Source organism: Cinclus cinclus, chromosome 2, assembly GCF_963662255.1.
Source record: "Cinclus cinclus chromosome 2, bCinCin1.1, whole genome shotgun sequence".
Lineage (NCBI taxonomy): Eukaryota > Metazoa > Chordata > Aves > Passeriformes > Cinclidae > Cinclus > Cinclus cinclus.
In genome coordinates this window covers 32,877,079-32,894,192 of record NC_085047.1, presented here as the reverse complement: position 1 = coordinate 32,894,192, position 17,114 = coordinate 32,877,079, and the positions used below count along the sequence as shown (strand labels likewise).

The window sequence follows — 17,114 nt, the reverse complement described above, 5'->3', positions numbered from 1 at the left end:
CATTAAACATACCCTGGCAGATGGGCAGTTAACTCCAGGGCAGGTGGACTGTTCACAGTTCCTCTTGGGACTCTCACTAGATCCAGAATTTGTGTTGTACTAATGTGGAGCTCCAGCAGCAATTATCTAGTAATGCTTCCAGTAAAATCAATGCAGCAAGATTCCTTGAGGTGAGGTGGAAACAAATGCTGAAGGTAGCATTGAGAAGTGTCTTGTGTGGATTGACAAGTTTTATTTTCAGTAAAACTTTGTATTTAGGCTGTGTACAAGTGTTCTGGACTTCATGAGCATTCGTTACCTCAAATGTAAAATACTCCTTTTTGTCTGCACTACCAAAACCAGTTAAATTCTCCAGTTCCTAGCTTATGTTTAGTTTTTATTATTTCTGCTACTTCTGTTTTTTTTTTCTTTTCTTTTCCATTAATTTAGTCAATTTCAGGCTTGTCTAATTCCTAGTGATTTAAAAATATATATATTCTAGTGCCTAAAAATACAGCAGCTACTTGTTAGTCATCTAGATTTGTACCAATTCTTTTAAACTATATGTTGTGCCAAAATAAACAAGGCAGACATGGAGAAGTCAGATCTGATCTGACCTCTTCACTTTATGGACTTTTCTTTTGCAGGCCATGAAAAATGATGTCGAAGTAGGGTCTCTAATCTAACAAATCTTGGCTGCCTGTAGGTTTGTATATCTGTTTTCTCTTTTCTTTGTCCACTTTTATGCTCTTTGAGGTTTGTTTTTGAGACCTTTATCCTGTGGGCTCCATGGCTTCAGAGGAGACATCAAATCATGCAGATTTTGAAAGACTTGTTTCTGTAAGAAATGAGGTGGAAAAGTGGAGGGGAAAGTTATTAGGTATGGATCACTTCAAAAGGAGGTAAGAGAGATAGAAAGCAGTAAAGCAAGAAAAGGAGGTAGAAACCCCCAAAAGGATCTGTTTTAGAAGCAGAACAAGGTATAAAAATACGTATTTTTATCAGAGGATCACATCTTTTCAGGCTCAGTGTGCTGGTGTGTGGTCCTTGCCATGGAGAGTTTTAACAAGGACAAGTTTCCTTGGGTAGATCTACTCACCCTACGGTCGAAGAGCTGCTGAATGATAACCCAGAAGTTCTAGTTCTCCTCAGCATATTAGCAGGCTAATTTTTTTATTATTAGTAACAGGGTCATGGATAGGACTCTTGTATGTAAATCACATTCATACAGTTGATTTAATTTTGCAGTATAATCTTACAGGTACCTTGGGAAAATAAAACGAGAAAAGATTTTATTGCAACTAGGAAGAAATTACATGGAAATACTTGCTTCCCAAACTCTTGCAGAAAATAGTTGACAATAGTAGTTGTTAAAGACTTCATCAGTTTACTGTGAAAACCCCCCCCATCTGATTCCCTTTCTCTCAAAATGTGGTTGGTAAGGTAACTTGGATGATGAAGCAAGGGATATTAATATTATACTGAGATCTTTGTAGAATTTGTTAAACATCTCTCCTTTCAAACCAAGTAATGATAAAAAGAAAAACTGAATTTACTCTTAAATTTGAGAAGTATATTTTGGCATGTTTAAAAATTATGCTGCAGCTAGAAGAAACCTTGTGCTAGAAACAGAGCTTCAGAGGGTAGTATCCATCAGTGGTATTTGCCTCAGCTGAGGCTATAAAAGGTTATGCTTGTGTATGTAGCTTTCCTCTAGGTTTTATCTCTGTTATTTATTCTCCTGCATTGCAGATTGATTTGTTTTTTTTAAAGAAGAGCTACATAAAATCAAGGACAAACTGGAGTACTGCATGATTCATCCCTATATACTGTGTCTATGTGAAGAGGCAGAAGTAATTGCTGATAAAAAGTAGAGGGTTTTGCCTAAAATGCCATTTGGTGTGTGTGTCTACAGAATTTTATGGTATTTTATTACTGCTTTTTCCAACCAAGGTAAACATTCAATAATCTCCAATGGGACAGGATGGAACAGAGCCTTCCTGGAAGGAAGTGAGGGGTTACTTACCTGCACTCAGGTATTATTAAAATTGTTGGTCATACATTGTAATCATTTTAATTTTGGTGTAGGATGCCTCTAGAAGAGAGCTGTGGGGACTCTTCTAGGGTGAAGTGTAGCCTTTCTTCCTCTCAGAGGTAGGTATATGGCAAGTAGGAATATGATGATGTCAATATAAGAAAACTTGAGCTCCCTTTTTGCAGGTGCCTTCAGTGGGAAGAAATCCAATAAAATCAAACCTTGAAAGGATGGGGTATTTCTCTGAAATTAGTTTTGCATGCTAATAAAGGTCAGCAAATGGCACTTACGGCTAAAGTGACAAAGTTTGTGTTTTAACAGTCCTTCACATTCCTATGGCTTAACTGAAAATGGTGGCAGATATTCCCAAAACCCCAATATACATTTACAAAATAATTATCTTAATACAAAGTGGTGAGTCAAGTATTTCAAACGTGAAATCTGAAAATACAGCATAAAGGTGGCACGGAAGTCTGTCAGCAGTTCTCTGAAAGCTTTATGTCTGCAGATGTTGAAAATATTTTTTAATGTAGTGCTTCCAAATTTCAGGATTTGATGTCTCAAGACAACCGAGGAAAGAGTTCGTCCCATATAAAAGCCACAAGTATTGTACCTGAAATGAGAAGTTACAGAAAGGACCTTTATTTAAATGTGTTTGAGAAGACACAGTGCTGCTATGGAAAATAAACAGTATGTTTAAATATCTGAGTGTCTAACACAATACAGCAGTACATTTTGCAAAGGAAGCTTCAACAGGCCATGCAAGTGCTCCTTGTGAGTTAATAGTCTTGTTTTCCTTAGTGTGGTTAATGCTTTGATCTATGTAAGCTGAGCCAGAGGCAGAGTTTGGCTAGCTGAATCCAACACCAGCACCTTCCTGATCAGGGCTCCTTTCTTTGTAGCTAAATGTATAAATGACTGAACCAGCATCTTAACTTCCATCCCTCACCTGAGTTTGTAAACTGTATCTGTTTTGATAACCGCGTGATTTTTAGGTGCTGCCAAGTGGGTATAGGACAGTGGGCTTTTTTTGAAGATCATTCTCATATAGGGTTTATTATGGTAATGTTAGAAATAGTGTATGACTCTCATAAACTTCTATCTCAAGTTGAAAGGGGACCCTAAATCCAAAGGACATCCAAATACAGCTTATTACAACCTTTTTTACTGCAGGAAAAAAAGGTTATTCTTTCAGAGATGAAGAGGATCCAGCTTGATGGTGCTGCCCACATGTAAGACTGTATTTATGAAACTTCTTAGATCACAAAAAAAAAAGCTTATTGAAAGGGATTCTGTTTAGTCCAGTCTGCCACTCAGTGCAGGACTTTGCCTATGCTGGATGGGTCAGTGAGACTATCCCTGGCTGAGTCCCAAAAACCCTCATGCTGGAGATTAGCATTTCTCCAGGAAACTAATTTCAATATTGCTGCACCCTTCCTCCTGAATGTTTTCCAGTAGCCTAAGCTGAACTTCCCATGCCCCCGTTTGTGGCCTTGCTGTTACTTGTTGCCAAAAAGAATGGTCAATCTCTTGTAACTACTCTTGAAATACTGCTTGAAACACTTAAACATGCTTAAAACACTCTTTCATCTTATTTTTGCAGCCTAAATAAGTCTGGTTCCCTCAGCTTGCCCTCTTAGATCAGGTACTCTGGACCCTTCATTGTCTTTGTGGTCCTCCACTGCCTGGATCCTCTTTTTTGACACATTGCTCTTCAACTGGGGGACTCCAAACCACCCATGTTCCAGATGTCACCTCACAGGCATTGAGTAGAAGGAGGCAATAATCACAGAATCAATTTATTTGGAATACACCTCTGAGGTCACTGAGTCCAACCTGTGACCGAACACCACCATGGCAATAGATTGTGACGCTGAGTGCCACATAGAGTCTTTCCCTAAACACCTCCAGGAACAGTGACTCCACCATCTCCCTGGGCAGATCCTTCCAATATCTAATCATGCTTTCGATGAAAAAATTCTTCCTAATGTCCAGCCTAACCTTCCCCTGGCACAGCTTATGCCTGTGTCTTCTCATCCCATCTCTGGCTGCCTGGGAGAAGAGACTGACACCTCCTCTACCCCAGCTGCAGCCTCTCTTCAGGCATTTGTGGAGAGTAACAGAGTCCTCCCTTGAGCCTCTTCTCCAGGTTAAACAACCCCAGCTCCCTCAGCCACTCCTCACAGGACTTGTGGTCCAGACCCTTCACCAGCTCTGTTGGCCTTCTCTGGATGTGCTCTAGCACCTCAGTGTCCTTGCTGAACTGAGGGGTCCAGAACTGGACACAGCATTTGAGGTGTGGCCTCACCAGTGCTGAGTACAGCTGAGTACAGTCCCTGCCCTGGTCCTGCTGGCCACACTACTGTTGATACAGATCAGGTGCCACTGACCTTCCTGGCCACCTAGGCATAACTGGCTTAAGTTCAGCTGCTGTCAACCAGTGCCCCTAGGTCCTTTTCTGCAGGGCCACTTTCAAACCACTCTGACCCCAGCCTGCAGCCCTGCATGGGGTTGTTGTGGCCAAAGCGTAGGACCCAACACTTAGTTTTGTTGAACCTCATGTTGTTGGTCTCAGCCCACCTCTGCAGCCTGTGGAAATTCCTCTGCAGATGTGCTGCTGAATCCCAAACTGCTGAATCATGTGCTTTGTCAAGCAGAGGGACCAAACTGTTGTGAACAAACTTCAATTCACTGGTAAACATACTGGGGAGTATGAACTCAGTACTGACACCAGCATACTCTGCATGGTATTGGCCACCAGCCAGATGTCAACCCATTGATTGTGACAGTTTGAGGTCAATGCTTTAGCCAGTCTTTATTCCATCTAACAGTCTTTTTGTGCATCCCCACTTTGAAGCAAGAATGCTGTGGGAGCTGATACCAAAAGCCTTACTGAAGTGATGGTACACTACATCCTTGCTCCTTCCTCATTCCCATATGCATTCATTGCAGAAGGCAACCAAGCTGGTCAAGCGTGGATTACCCTCACCAAGCCTGTGCTGACTGTTCCTGTGTTTATCTCTGTGTTGTTTACATGGTTGGAAATGGATTCCAAGACTGCACCATCTTCCCACTGACTGAAGTGAGAACAACTGGCTTATAGTTCCCTGGCTTCTCTCCTTCTCAAAAGCAGGCATGGCATTAGCACATTTCCCATCAGCAGGAACCTCCTCCAGTTGCTGTAACTTCTCATAAATGAAGGATGATTCCAACACTGGCCAACTCCATTTCTAGGTGAATCCCACTAGAGTCTATGGATTCACAATCACATATATTGTTCCTATTTATTGTTCCTTATTTATTGCTTCCTTTCCAAAACCTTGCTGATTTACACAGAGGTTTGGGAGCAAATTTTGCTTGGGAAGACTGAGTGGTACCTCAGGCTTTTCCATGCCTTCCATCACTAGGTTGTATCCCCCCTCCATCGACTGACCTGCATTTTCTCTGGACTATTTTTGTAATTAGTATATTTGTAACTCTGCATGTCCCTGCTCTTAGTTCCAGCTGAGCTCTAACCTTCCTGACTTTGTTTCCAAGTGCCTGTACAAAGCTCTTATACTCCTCCTTTGCTGCCTGTCCCAGTTTCAACTTCTTACACGTTCTCCTTTGTTGTAGGGAAGTTCTTTGTCTAGCCAGCAAGGAAAGGCCTTTTTGTCGAAATTCCCAGTCTAACACTATATGACAGATTCCTTCTGCAAATCTAAATCTATTACTGAGCTCTCATGAGCTTTTTCTAAAAATCACCTTTTCCCATTTATAGCAGCTTCCAAAGGAATTACTACTGACAGCAGTTCCTTAAATAAGCAGAATTTTGTTTTGAGTCCAAAGTCTGGACAGCTTTGCTATTTACCTTCCCAGTCTTCCTCTGCATCCTGAACTCTTGTGAGAACTACAACCCAAGTGGCCACATTCTCAGGACCCATTCTTCTCTGTAGGCAGGTCCTGTTCAGCATCGCCCCTCACTGGCCCTTTAGTATTTGGATTAGACACAATTACTGACAGTTACTAGGAACTTCATGGATTGCACCCACTCATTGCATAAGAGTTTTCACTCTGTCAGGTGATGTCTGTAGAGCTGAAAACCCCTATGAGGACTGGGGTCTGGGAATAGGAGAGGTTTGTTTTCCAGTTGTTTGTTGAAAACCCCCTTTGCTTGGAAGTCCCTGAGATACTGAACACTTCACTGCACATGGACTTGGAATTCTTGTTTCTTTGCTTAAGTGTTCTGAACTTGCTGACAGCCTCAGAATAGCCTCTCCTCCGAGCAGAAAGGTCAAAGTCTCACCTGTTGCCTTCTCCCTTGCTTACCTCCTCCATTTACATCTACTGCTAAGTGGCTGTTGTGGCACTTATTTTCTAAGGAATAGTATTAGTCTTTCTAGTAAAATGGATCTAAAGGAAGGGGCCTCGATTCTAGTTTTATGATGTCAGAAACGTAGCAGGAGGCTAGGCCAGGGTGGATGGCTTTAAGCATTTTGGTCTACTGGAATGTGTCCCTGCCCCTAGCAGGGGGGTTGGAACTGGATGGTCTTTAATGTCCTTCACTCTGCAATACAATTCTATGATATGCTGAGGTAGCACCTGTCCAGGAAAGAGCATTTAATTCTATTGACCTCATGAGTATCTTGTCACCAACTCTTCCATTTGTAGCTGCCATCACCCTGGTAACTGAAAGAGCAGCATTATCTCAGTCCCCATCATTACTGATGGTATAATCATGCCTGGACAACTAACATGAATTCCTTTGGCAGTAAAACAGAAACCATCTTTGTTCCACTGGTGCTTACTGAGTCTATGTTCACAGTGCAGAACTTAAGCCTGCCTGTGCTAAGTTACAAACACTTGCTGGCATCTATGATTATTGCAGGAATCCAGAGTTTAATGCTGCTGGAGAATAACCTTCACAGAACATCGGTGAAGCCATTTTGACAAATGAGTAATTAACTACAGTTTCAAGATTAAATTTCTGAAAGACCATAAACCACCAGTAAATTTGCTGATCTTAAAAGAAAACTTCCATTTCATCCTTGTCTTGTAAAGGTGATAATCAATCTTCTTTTTCTTCCAAGTACCCTTTCTAACAACATTGTGAACAATGTGTGTACAGCCAGATCAGGACTCAGTTATATACTGAACACTGTCCATATCCTTGCCCTCATGGATTTTTGCTACAGCCATAAATGAGAATATATTGCACTTTGTACTGGCAATTTTAAGTTTCATGATATGTTGGTCCATGGCTCAACTGTGAGGTAGTTATTACAGCAAAACACAAGAAAACCCTTCTGAAAGGGTTTCCCAGAGTAAGAACAAAGTAATTTAACCATCTAGAGGCTGATGCTAGAAGAAGTAAGACATCAGATTAACATATCACTGTGACTCTGCCAGTTTCTAGGAAGTCTGAAACAGCATTTCTGCTGACATGTGGATTCTGAAAGTAATTTTTACAATTGAATTTAAAATATCCCTGCCTTCACCATCTTTCATGATTCTCCTTAGAGGTTCTTTCCACAAGAATTTATCATCATAACAGGTCATTTTCCTAGATGCCTCATAATTTTGTCCAATCATGAAAGAAAAAATTTGTATTCCTATTATTATTATCTTATTTTCAAAAGAGTCAGAAAAAAATCACTTCATGTTAAGATTTGTAGATCTGCACTTGTGTATTCATCAATTCAGTTTTCAAATACAGCAATCTCCTCTATACTTCAGCCTCAGACACTGTATTTGTTTAGAATTCTTAATTTATAAAGTCTCTTAAATGTATACATGAAAGATCCTGGTTCTGTAATGAGATATTTTTATCACCAATAGATTACTCAGTCCTACAGGTGATCCACAGAGCTGAGATCTGTCACTAAATGTTGGCTACAGTAGTGACACAGTGATGTGTCCTGAGTATTCACACCTTTGCAACTGCTCAGTCTGGAGGAGTTCCTTTCCCTCGTAAATCAAGAGACAGCATTCAGTGTATTCTGTATGTATATTCTAGATGTTAACTAATGACAAACCACTGTTTATGAATTTTCATAAAAATGTAACACTGCTCCCTAATCACATTCTAAGTTCCTCAAGTCATGGGTCCGTTTCAATTAAAAATGTTGATTTTTTTACATCAAAAATCAGCTGGAGGTTTTCTGCAGAGCTCTTCTGCAGGACACATCTTGGCATATAAGTAGAACATGGGGCTTCAGAATGCCTCTCATTTCTTTCAGTCATTTGCCAAAGGATTAAATCCCACATACTTACAGCCTGGAAAGTCTTTAAATGGTTATGAGGTTGAAATCAGTTAATGAAAGCTAAAGCTGAACTGTAAGAAATATGATGTGGTCTGTCAGAACCTGACCAATGCTGATCAGCTTTGCCTACATTGTATTAACATTTTACTAACTACTCTTTGAACAGTTATCAAGCTTACTCTATTGTTTAGTCATCCTGTTTAGAGATCTAATTTCAACAAGATTAAAGTGAATTTTAGTTAGGGTTAAAGTGCTGTCTTTGTTTTCAGCTGACTGAGAGCCAAGGCAAGTAGAACATGCACAAACATGAACTCAAAAAAAGGAAGTTTTTGGTCATAACAGGAGCCCTTTCCAGTGTTTCCTGTGTATATTTTACATCCTGTTGTGCCTTCATCATGGTTGTATCTTCTAACAGGATTAACAGTCATGAAAGAACTCAGGATTAGCAGACTGCTTCTTTATATACCCTAAGCAGAAAGCTCAAGATTTGTAGGGTCTGACTGTAAACAAACAACACAAGTATCACATGGAGCATTTTTATCTGCACACAGCTAGCAGTCAAAGTCAATACCTTCCAAATTAACACCATAATTTAAGTTAGGAAAAAAACTAGTTGCTAACACTTCTTATTCTTAAACTAAGAGCAGACCATGTCCAACAGTGACTAGGGGGAAAACACAGAATGAGAACTGCAAAGTTTAGACACTATGGGGATAAAAGATTTGATATCATAAAAGTGGTAATTGAGAAAGCATATTTAAGGCACTTGTCCCAATACCTGTGGGTAGGTTTAAAAAAAAAAAAATTCTCATCCCTGTGTTTTTGTAAACTGTCACAAAACAAGACAGGCACTGTGTGGTAACCAGTATGCTTCTCTTTTTTAAGTTAATCTGACTGGTATTTAATTTCAGGTAAAGACCACATGATCTTTTAAGATCCTTCCCAATCCAAATGATTCTATAATTCACTAAATAGTGCTGCAGGGACTCTACACAGAGCATTACAAAAAAAGTTTAAAATACGCAGCCTGCATTTGCAAAATGAAACCATAATTCTGAATTACTTCAACACATACATTATAATTTACTATTTTCTGGATTTACGGAACCCAAAAATCAAGCACTCTCAAATAAAGAACATTTATTTCCTGATTTATGAACCATGTACTAAATAACACTTTCTCAAACACATAAAGTATCAAGAACTTACCTAAGCATGGTGCTATCCAATATACTAGTGAGTAACTCAAAAATTTGTCATAGAAACAATCTGCATGTAATGAAAAAGCCAGTGCCGGGTTAAATATTGCTCCTGTGAGGTTTCCACCTGCAATAAGATGTAAACAGCATGAAATCAAACTATATTTCTTAATATTCACTTTAAATTCAAATGCACCATACTACAAGAAATCTACACCCTGCAATAAAATGTATTAGCAAAAACAGTTTGAACAGGTAAAACTCTTCTGAAGTTATTCACCAGATGACACAGTAAACAGTTTAACTGTTTTCTCAAAGGCTGTAGAATGTGTGAAGGATGAGCTACAACTTCCTTTATCTCTTTCGAGCAAATATTCTTTAAAGAGATAGGTCTGGCTAATGCTGAATGTTTCTATTGATAAAGCTAGAAGCTATTTCAGTATCATGATTTTAGAGGAGACAGAAATTACATAAGTCATTACATTACAGCCTTGTGAAATATATATGCAAGATAAAAAAACTGTCAAGTAGTGTTTTGCCAAGCTGACCTCTATACTTTCTTATAAGAATACTGATATTATTATACCAAGGTACAGAATGCTAAGATTTTCACATGGTGTAAGAACTGTGGGAAAACTCTGTATGTTGTTCAAAGATAATGAAAGCAAGTGCCACTCCACTGCCTTGTAGAAGGAAGCCAAACATCTTTCCTTGCCTCTGATTTCAGATGTAAATGAAGTTGCCTAAACATTTTCCAAATAACAAGATTCAAACACATTACACTGGGGACTAAAATTGTAATTACACTGCAGATGAACCTGGAGCTAAGTGTGTTTAGTTCTGACATATGTTTTTCCTCTCATTGCAATTCTGCAGAAAAAGCATTACTCATAGCTAAATTACCTATATTCCTTCCTGTACTTTCAGTTGCTTACTACCCCATACCTGTTTCATCTATTAACCCATTCCCATAAAATATTCTATAATTGCATCTGTAGAACTCCTTACAGATTATTCTTGACTTCTCCCCAAATAAGCTGGTGTGAGCTTTGAACCCACCCTTTGTACAAATACCCTGCTGCTGTAATCCTCATTTGCTTTGACAGTGCCATCATTTATCCAAAGTTTTAGTAAAGTCTTTGTCATTCTCTTCTTCTGTATTTCTCTTCCTATATTCTCCTTCTTATTTCTTCTACTGTTACTACAGTTTAAGAAAATTTTAATATTTGTTTGCCTACTCAGTTTACTGTGGTTTTACACTTGTTCTCAAGAATAAGTCAGATTTACTGTGCAGTCTGTTTTTCTGCACACTGACATATTAGCAATGTCCACGGTTGCCAGGAAGCCCAGCTACAATAATTTATTTTGCTTTAATCTATTTATGACTCCACTGCTTCTGCTTTTATATCCACAAGCACACAGTTGAAAGTAGAATTCCACTCTCAGGATGCAGTTGATGAACATTAAGCATTAGACAGAGTTTTGACTGCTGTATTTCTTCAATATTCATTACTAATAACTACTGGAATATCAACCATAGACCAGGGGCACTACTATAATCTTAAAATTATTTATTTAACACCTCAGTCTGTGTACCAGAAAAGACAAATTATTTTATGGCAGAAGAAGTGTAATCTCTGATGGAGCGTGCACAAAACTTTAAAAGGGGAAGTAATGTGACACAGTGCATGAGAAATTTTACCTTTTTGCCTTTATTACAGGCAAAACCAAAATTAGGAAGAAACTTGAGAATTAAAAATATGTATGTCCTTTGTACCTTGTTAGGCTCAGAAAAATCTAACCAATTTCATATGAGTCTGACTTAACTTGTCTGTAAATGAAAAAGCCCTGAGAAGGTGTATTTTTAACCCCTAAATAAGTAGTTTCCCAAAGGTATTATACAAAAATATTCTTTACCATCTCGTACATGGTCTGCATACTTAGCTAATGAATCATTTTTAAGGTTAATATGTAAAGACATAGTGTTGGGGTTTTTCTGGTCTTTATTTAGTAGAAAAAAGAGTGAAGCAGTATTGGAGCTTTTGTGTACAGTACAGCACTACTATAAAAAATTGGTTTGTGTAGGGCTAAATGTAAAAAGCAATCCAAATATTTTTAAATATGAAAAAGTATAAGAAAAACGAAAGTAACAGCTTGTAATTTTGAAAATACTGTATAAGCTGATGTTATTTGTTGGAGAAAGGTGCATGGCAGACCTATAAACAGTAAACAAAGAGGTGCAGAAGATTTCCTGAGAATGATCCAGGCCAGCTAAATTATGCATCTGTCTGTCATCACATCCTGCAGATGAGAACTCACCCTGCTGGAGGCCACTATTTGTGACACCTGACTTACAAGTGACTCTCCCTACTGCCTGTAAGAAGCAGAGGTGGGACAGACACGGTTAGGGCTATGCCAGGAGATCCACAGGATATATGGGATATGTGCAGCAGACATCATCTGTCCATGGCCACTTACCAGGCTCCTCGTTACTGCCTCAGCTATGACAGGATCTGAATACCTATATATTTTTATAGTAAACAAGTAGACTGTAGTTTAAAAGAAATGCAAAGAATAATGTCCAGGCAGCACACAGTGTTGTGCACACGACACAAAAGAGGCCTGAGTTTCCCTAGAAGTATGTGCAGATTGATTGCACTGGAGAGTCCCAGCAAGCCAAACTTTATGGCACAGAAGGGCACTTGGTACACTCAGCCTTCATGTGGCACACAGCCTTTTCCTGCTAGAAAAAGATAGGAACCTGGCCAGTGACACTGGGGGGGGGGGGGATTTCTTTGTATGGATTAGCTAAAAGAAAGACAATGTGACACGTATTATTTTATATGACTGTTTGCTAAGCAGGAGAAGAATGTTAGGAATCAGGAATCCAGATTTCTGTGCTTGTAGAAGAGGGAGGAGGATATTTGGCTACACTTCCACCAAGCAGCTCAGAAATATATTTCATGTCCTCAAATGCACTGACACCTTGCTTCTGCTTTTAGAAAGTAGTTCAGATTGCTAAATTGATTCTCAAAATTCTCCGTTGACTTTTATCTTTTAGGTATTAGCTAATTTCAGCTAAAGTTATTGAGTAAAGATTTTTACACTGCTACATCTGAAAATGTGACTGTATACTGTTCTAGGTGCTATTATGTTAAATAGCATTAATACAGCTAAACCTTTAGGACAAGGCATCAATGACAACATCCCGGATGTTTGCAGGTAAGAGATCTCCCTCTCTCAAAGGGATTTGCTAATTCCCTAGATTACTTTTTCTGTGGTGGGAGCAGTAGCAACAGCAAGAGTTCTGTAATCATATTTTTCACCTCTCCAAGCTACCTAATCTTGCCAGTAGGAGAAGGACTCCCTGCAGGGCTTTTGTCCCCACTTCGGTGGGGAAAAAAGGGAACATCAACAGTCAGAAGAAAGAAGTTCAGACTGACTCCCCTCACCTCTCCCTTCCCACTCGTCCAGAGAGGATGCACAGGTGACAATCAGGTAGCGAAAGGCAGGGATACAGACACTCAAGGTATTACAGACGAGGGAGGTTCTAGTAAAACAGGCACCTATTTTTTTCCCCCCATTTTTACATTTGGTCTCATGAGGTATTATTTCTGTATGCATTCCACAAATAACTATTCCCGCTTCTGATTTAAGGAACTAGTTAAATAAACTGCACTGATATGAATTATGCAGTATTTAAATGCAGAGCTTCCATATTACTAGTCTGTACCCTGCTGCTGCACAATCAGCACTTTCTCCTGATGCAGCCAGAATCTCCCAATGTCATTTAGTAATCAGAGCACATAGTATGAAATCTCTCACGCTGTATAAATAGTTGGATTATGAAACAATTCTTCACTGAGATATTTAACACTTAGCCATATGTACTTGCAGACCTGACATCACTTTAACTGCGTAACTCATTTCACTCTTAACCCCCTACCTGCCTGGAATGCAACCAGGCAAACTTTATATAAACGCCAAATGAACTTTGCATACGTAGGACGATACATAAAGAAATCATCAAGGAAAGTGTAGCTTAAGAAAAAGTATTTTGCATCTTAACACTTATAAGAAAACAGTTAAAAACCTCTTCCATTACAACTTCATTGCAGGAACAGAAGAATTAAAAAAAGACTAACCTGCATACACCAGCATGGTGATGAGAAGAGCAATCAAATGCACTCTGTATTTGGGATTAACACTTTCGGCTCGCAGGACGGCCAGCTGGAAAACGACAGAAAAGAGCAGTTCTATGCAGAACGCCTGCATCTCTGTAGTCTGCATGGGGCTGCTGCAGCCCTGTGAGAGCGCTCCGAGATGTGGCTCTACCATCTCCAGACTCCAGATAAAGTGCATGAACGCTCTGGCGAGCAGTGCAGCCACGAACTGAGCGGCGATCTTGAGTCCCCCCATCCTGAGCGATGTCCCGCCGCCCCACATGGGCTGCAGGGTCCCGCAGGGATTGCATGCGCTGCCGGCGAGGGTCAGGCCGTGCAGGACGGTGAAGCCGTAGGTGAGGGTGAGGGCGGTGTGCGGCTTCGGCTCCACGTTGCCGAGCAGGCTGAGCTCGTTCGTGCAGGCGCAGATCTGGAAGGTGCTGAACATCTCCACAAAGAAAGCGAAGAGGAGCGGGCGGGAGCGCAGCCGGCGCCGGGCCAGCCTCCGGCACAGCCCCACGGTCACCACGACGCCGGACATCAGCAGCAGGGAGCTCCCGACCCCACCGACAGCCATGCCCGGAGCTTCACAGGCCCGAGGGCTCGCCGAGGGTCCTGCCCCACCACCTGCGGGGAGAAAGAAAGCAGGAGAGGGAGGGAAAATGCCCCCGCTTCCCCTTGGCGGCAGGAACCAGCCTCTGTTCCCGAACTCAGGCGAGGAGCCTGACTCACCCTCCGCCCGGCGGAGCAAAGGGCAGGGGCGAGGGCAGGGGGATCCCGCTTCCTGCCAGGGCACGGGTTAGGACAGGGAAGTTCTCTCCCCGCGGTGGAAAAGCACGGGGAGGGCAGCGGGGGCAAGGGGGCTCTGCTGTCCCCTCAGCCCCTCCGCCGCGGCACGGACCGGGCTCCCTCGTCCCCTCAACCTGCCGGAGGACAGGGAGGGGAGGGAGGGCCTCGGCTCCCGGCCGCGGGGGTGCAGGAGGGGAGCCGATCTGCCCGGCGGGATCGGCGTTGCGGTGCGTCCGCGACTGCGGGAACGCTTCCAGCCCCAGCGCGGAGCCGGGCACGGGCTCGGCCGCGCCGCCCCCTCCGGCGGGCGCTGCGGCACCGCGCATGCGGGCGGGGCGTGAGGGCGCGGGCGGTGAGCGGGCCGACCCCGGCACCGGCACCGGCACCGGCACCGGCACCGGCACCGCCGGACACGGCCCTCGCCCCGTGGTCTGCAGTCAGCTCGAGAGACAGAGAGGGAGAGAGAGAGAGACACACCGGTATTTATTTAGAGTTGCGCAAGCCTGCGTGCTCGGTGGTGTTCGGCAAAAGGAGCACGCCAACTATCTGAACTTTTTTGCTGTTTAAACATTGTAGCAGGTATTACAGAATCACAGGAACAATTAGACCTCTAACATGACATGAAGTCCACCCTGTGACTGAACGCACCATGGCAATAGACCATGACGCTGAGTGCCACATCCAGCCTTTCCTTAAGCACCTGCAGGAACGGTGACTCCACCACCTCCCTGGACAGATCTTTGACACAATCTCCCTTGATACAGCTCAAGACTATTCCCTCTCATCCTCTCACTTGTTAGCTGGAAGAAGAGACCGATTCCTGCCTGGCTACAGCCTCCTTCCAGGGAGCTGTTGAGAGATAAGGTCCCCCCTGCACCTCCTCCAGACCAGGCACCTCCAGAAACTTCTCACAGGATTTGTTTACCGACTAGAAGTTACATAGTTGTGTTATTAGTTAGTACGCTATCTTCTGTTGGTAAATGATTCTCTCACTTCTCAGGCTGATTAGTCTGCATGCTCAATGTTTATCTTTTTTGAATTTCTTGGGTCAGGGGTGCATGAGTTGGTGGTCAGGATCTCACCCTGTCAGAATTACCTTTTACCCAGCTGGAACTGATTCAGCACAATTGCTGTGTTGTCTTTATTAGTTTCTTCTTTATCTTGTGAGTTCTGCCCAATGTCTTCGTGGCCTGTAAATTCTGTGTTGCGTCCACTGTCTGCGGTGCATCCTTCTTCCCAAGTTCCCCCTAGGTCTGAGGTCATGGAAACATGTCGAACTCAAAACCTTTACAAGGCAATTCTACTGAAAATTAATTTGTGACATCACTTAGAGCCTGTTGGCTGCTCTGTTTCATGGATAAAACCTCCTTTGCCATTGATCAGGCTTGAAATATACAAAGATCAAACATTAGAGAACATCCTTCCTTAAGAAAATTTTTACATTTACCACATTTTATAACAAGAGGGGTTTATTTCCTGTGTTTTTGGGAACCTGGTGGTGCAAAACACAGGTGTGCAGATTGATTCAGCCTGTTCCTCCCACTCGGTTGCTGGGAGAAGGGTGTTTGACAAAGCGCCCAGAGGAAGCAGGTGGTGATTCTTGGGCTTCTCCAGTGGAAGCAATGCTAAAAATAGGCATTAACCTCATTCTGCTTTATGTGGTAATGTTGGCATTCATAGCAGGGCCCAAATGGCATCAGGACTGTCCTGAAAAAATAGGCATGGGCTCCTTTAGGATAATTCTTTGGGTCAGGTAACTGAGAAGGGTGAGCCCAGCGTGAGGTAGCTGGGAAATGCTTCCTGTCCTGTTTGGCTGGGACTGAGGTTTCCTTCAGTCTCTCCCTGCAGTGCTATTTCGCAGTATTTGGAATGGGCTGTTCCTCTTGCCAGACTGTTTTTCTGGTGGGAAAAGAAAAAAATGCCCAAGCTCTTACCACATGAATGGTTGTTCCATGTATCGTTGGATATACCGATTTAGTTTTCAACCTAATAAAACAAGAACAAATGTGGTTTGTGGTGCTTCTCCTCCTCTCTGTCACTGACTGGTGATGTGTTTTTAGGGGCGTCCAGATACTGATTTGATGAACTCTACAACTGAAGTGCTACTGAAGCAGCAGTAACCACTGTGGTGCAGCTCAATGCACCTGCAAGGAGGGGCAAATGCTGAATGTTTTTCCAGAATTCCAATATCCAAACAGTTTTGCCACAAGGTGGCATTAATGACAGTTTGTCAGATCTCGCAGGAATTACTTTTGCCCGATCAAGGTCCACACAGAGTGTTTCTTGCAAGGAGGCAATACACAGATAAAATATTACTTACAAGTGGCAACAACAAGCTTTTAGTTGAAGGTCAACCTACCTACCATAAAGATCCAAGTTGAAATATACAGAATTGTTTCCCTAGAAGGGAGTGACATGACAAGCTCTTCCTCATTCCCAGAAATGTAGGACCATTGAGACATAGGGGCTTAAGAAGTCTGAGGATAAAAGAGTATTTGGAAGGTGCATTTGGCTTTGAGAAATAGGCTTGCTTCTAACAGGAGAGGAGAAAAACAGCAGTTGAACAGTGATGATATAAACAGGGGAAAGCAGAAAATGACAGAGCAATTAGTATTTTACTTTTACTGTTTGTATAAGTTTACATGTCAAGAAGCCTGAGTAAGGCAACACAGGAGACACGACTGTGTTAAGCCATTACACAAGTCTC

At 42.0% G+C, this 17,114-nt stretch overlaps 1 protein-coding gene across 3 annotated transcripts; it reads right to left on the bottom strand.

Annotated features, from left to right (window-relative positions):
* Window positions 1–1,245: 1,245 nt before the first annotated feature.
* AQP11 (aquaporin 11) lies at window positions 1,246–14,630 on the bottom strand. Of its 3 annotated transcripts, none has more exons than XM_062487462.1 (3): window positions 13,601–14,630; window positions 9,466–9,582; window positions 1,246–2,627 (listed from the first exon to the last, which is right to left on the bottom strand). In XM_062487462.1, the coding sequence occupies exons 1-3, from the start codon at window positions 14,193–14,195 to the stop codon at window positions 2,575–2,577; spliced, it is 765 nt and encodes a 254-aa protein (XP_062343446.1). In that variant the 5' UTR covers window positions 14,196–14,630; the 3' UTR covers window positions 1,246–2,574. The 3 variants fall into 3 exon arrangements, with proteins under 3 accessions (XP_062343446.1, XP_062343445.1, XP_062343444.1); XM_062487461.1 differs by lacking the exon at window positions 1,246–2,627 and having other exon boundaries at window positions 8,207–9,582; window positions 13,601–14,245; window positions 14,351–14,630; XM_062487460.1 differs by lacking the exon at window positions 1,246–2,627 and having other exon boundaries at window positions 8,207–9,582.
* Between the last annotated feature and the right edge of the window lie 2,484 nt (window positions 14,631–17,114).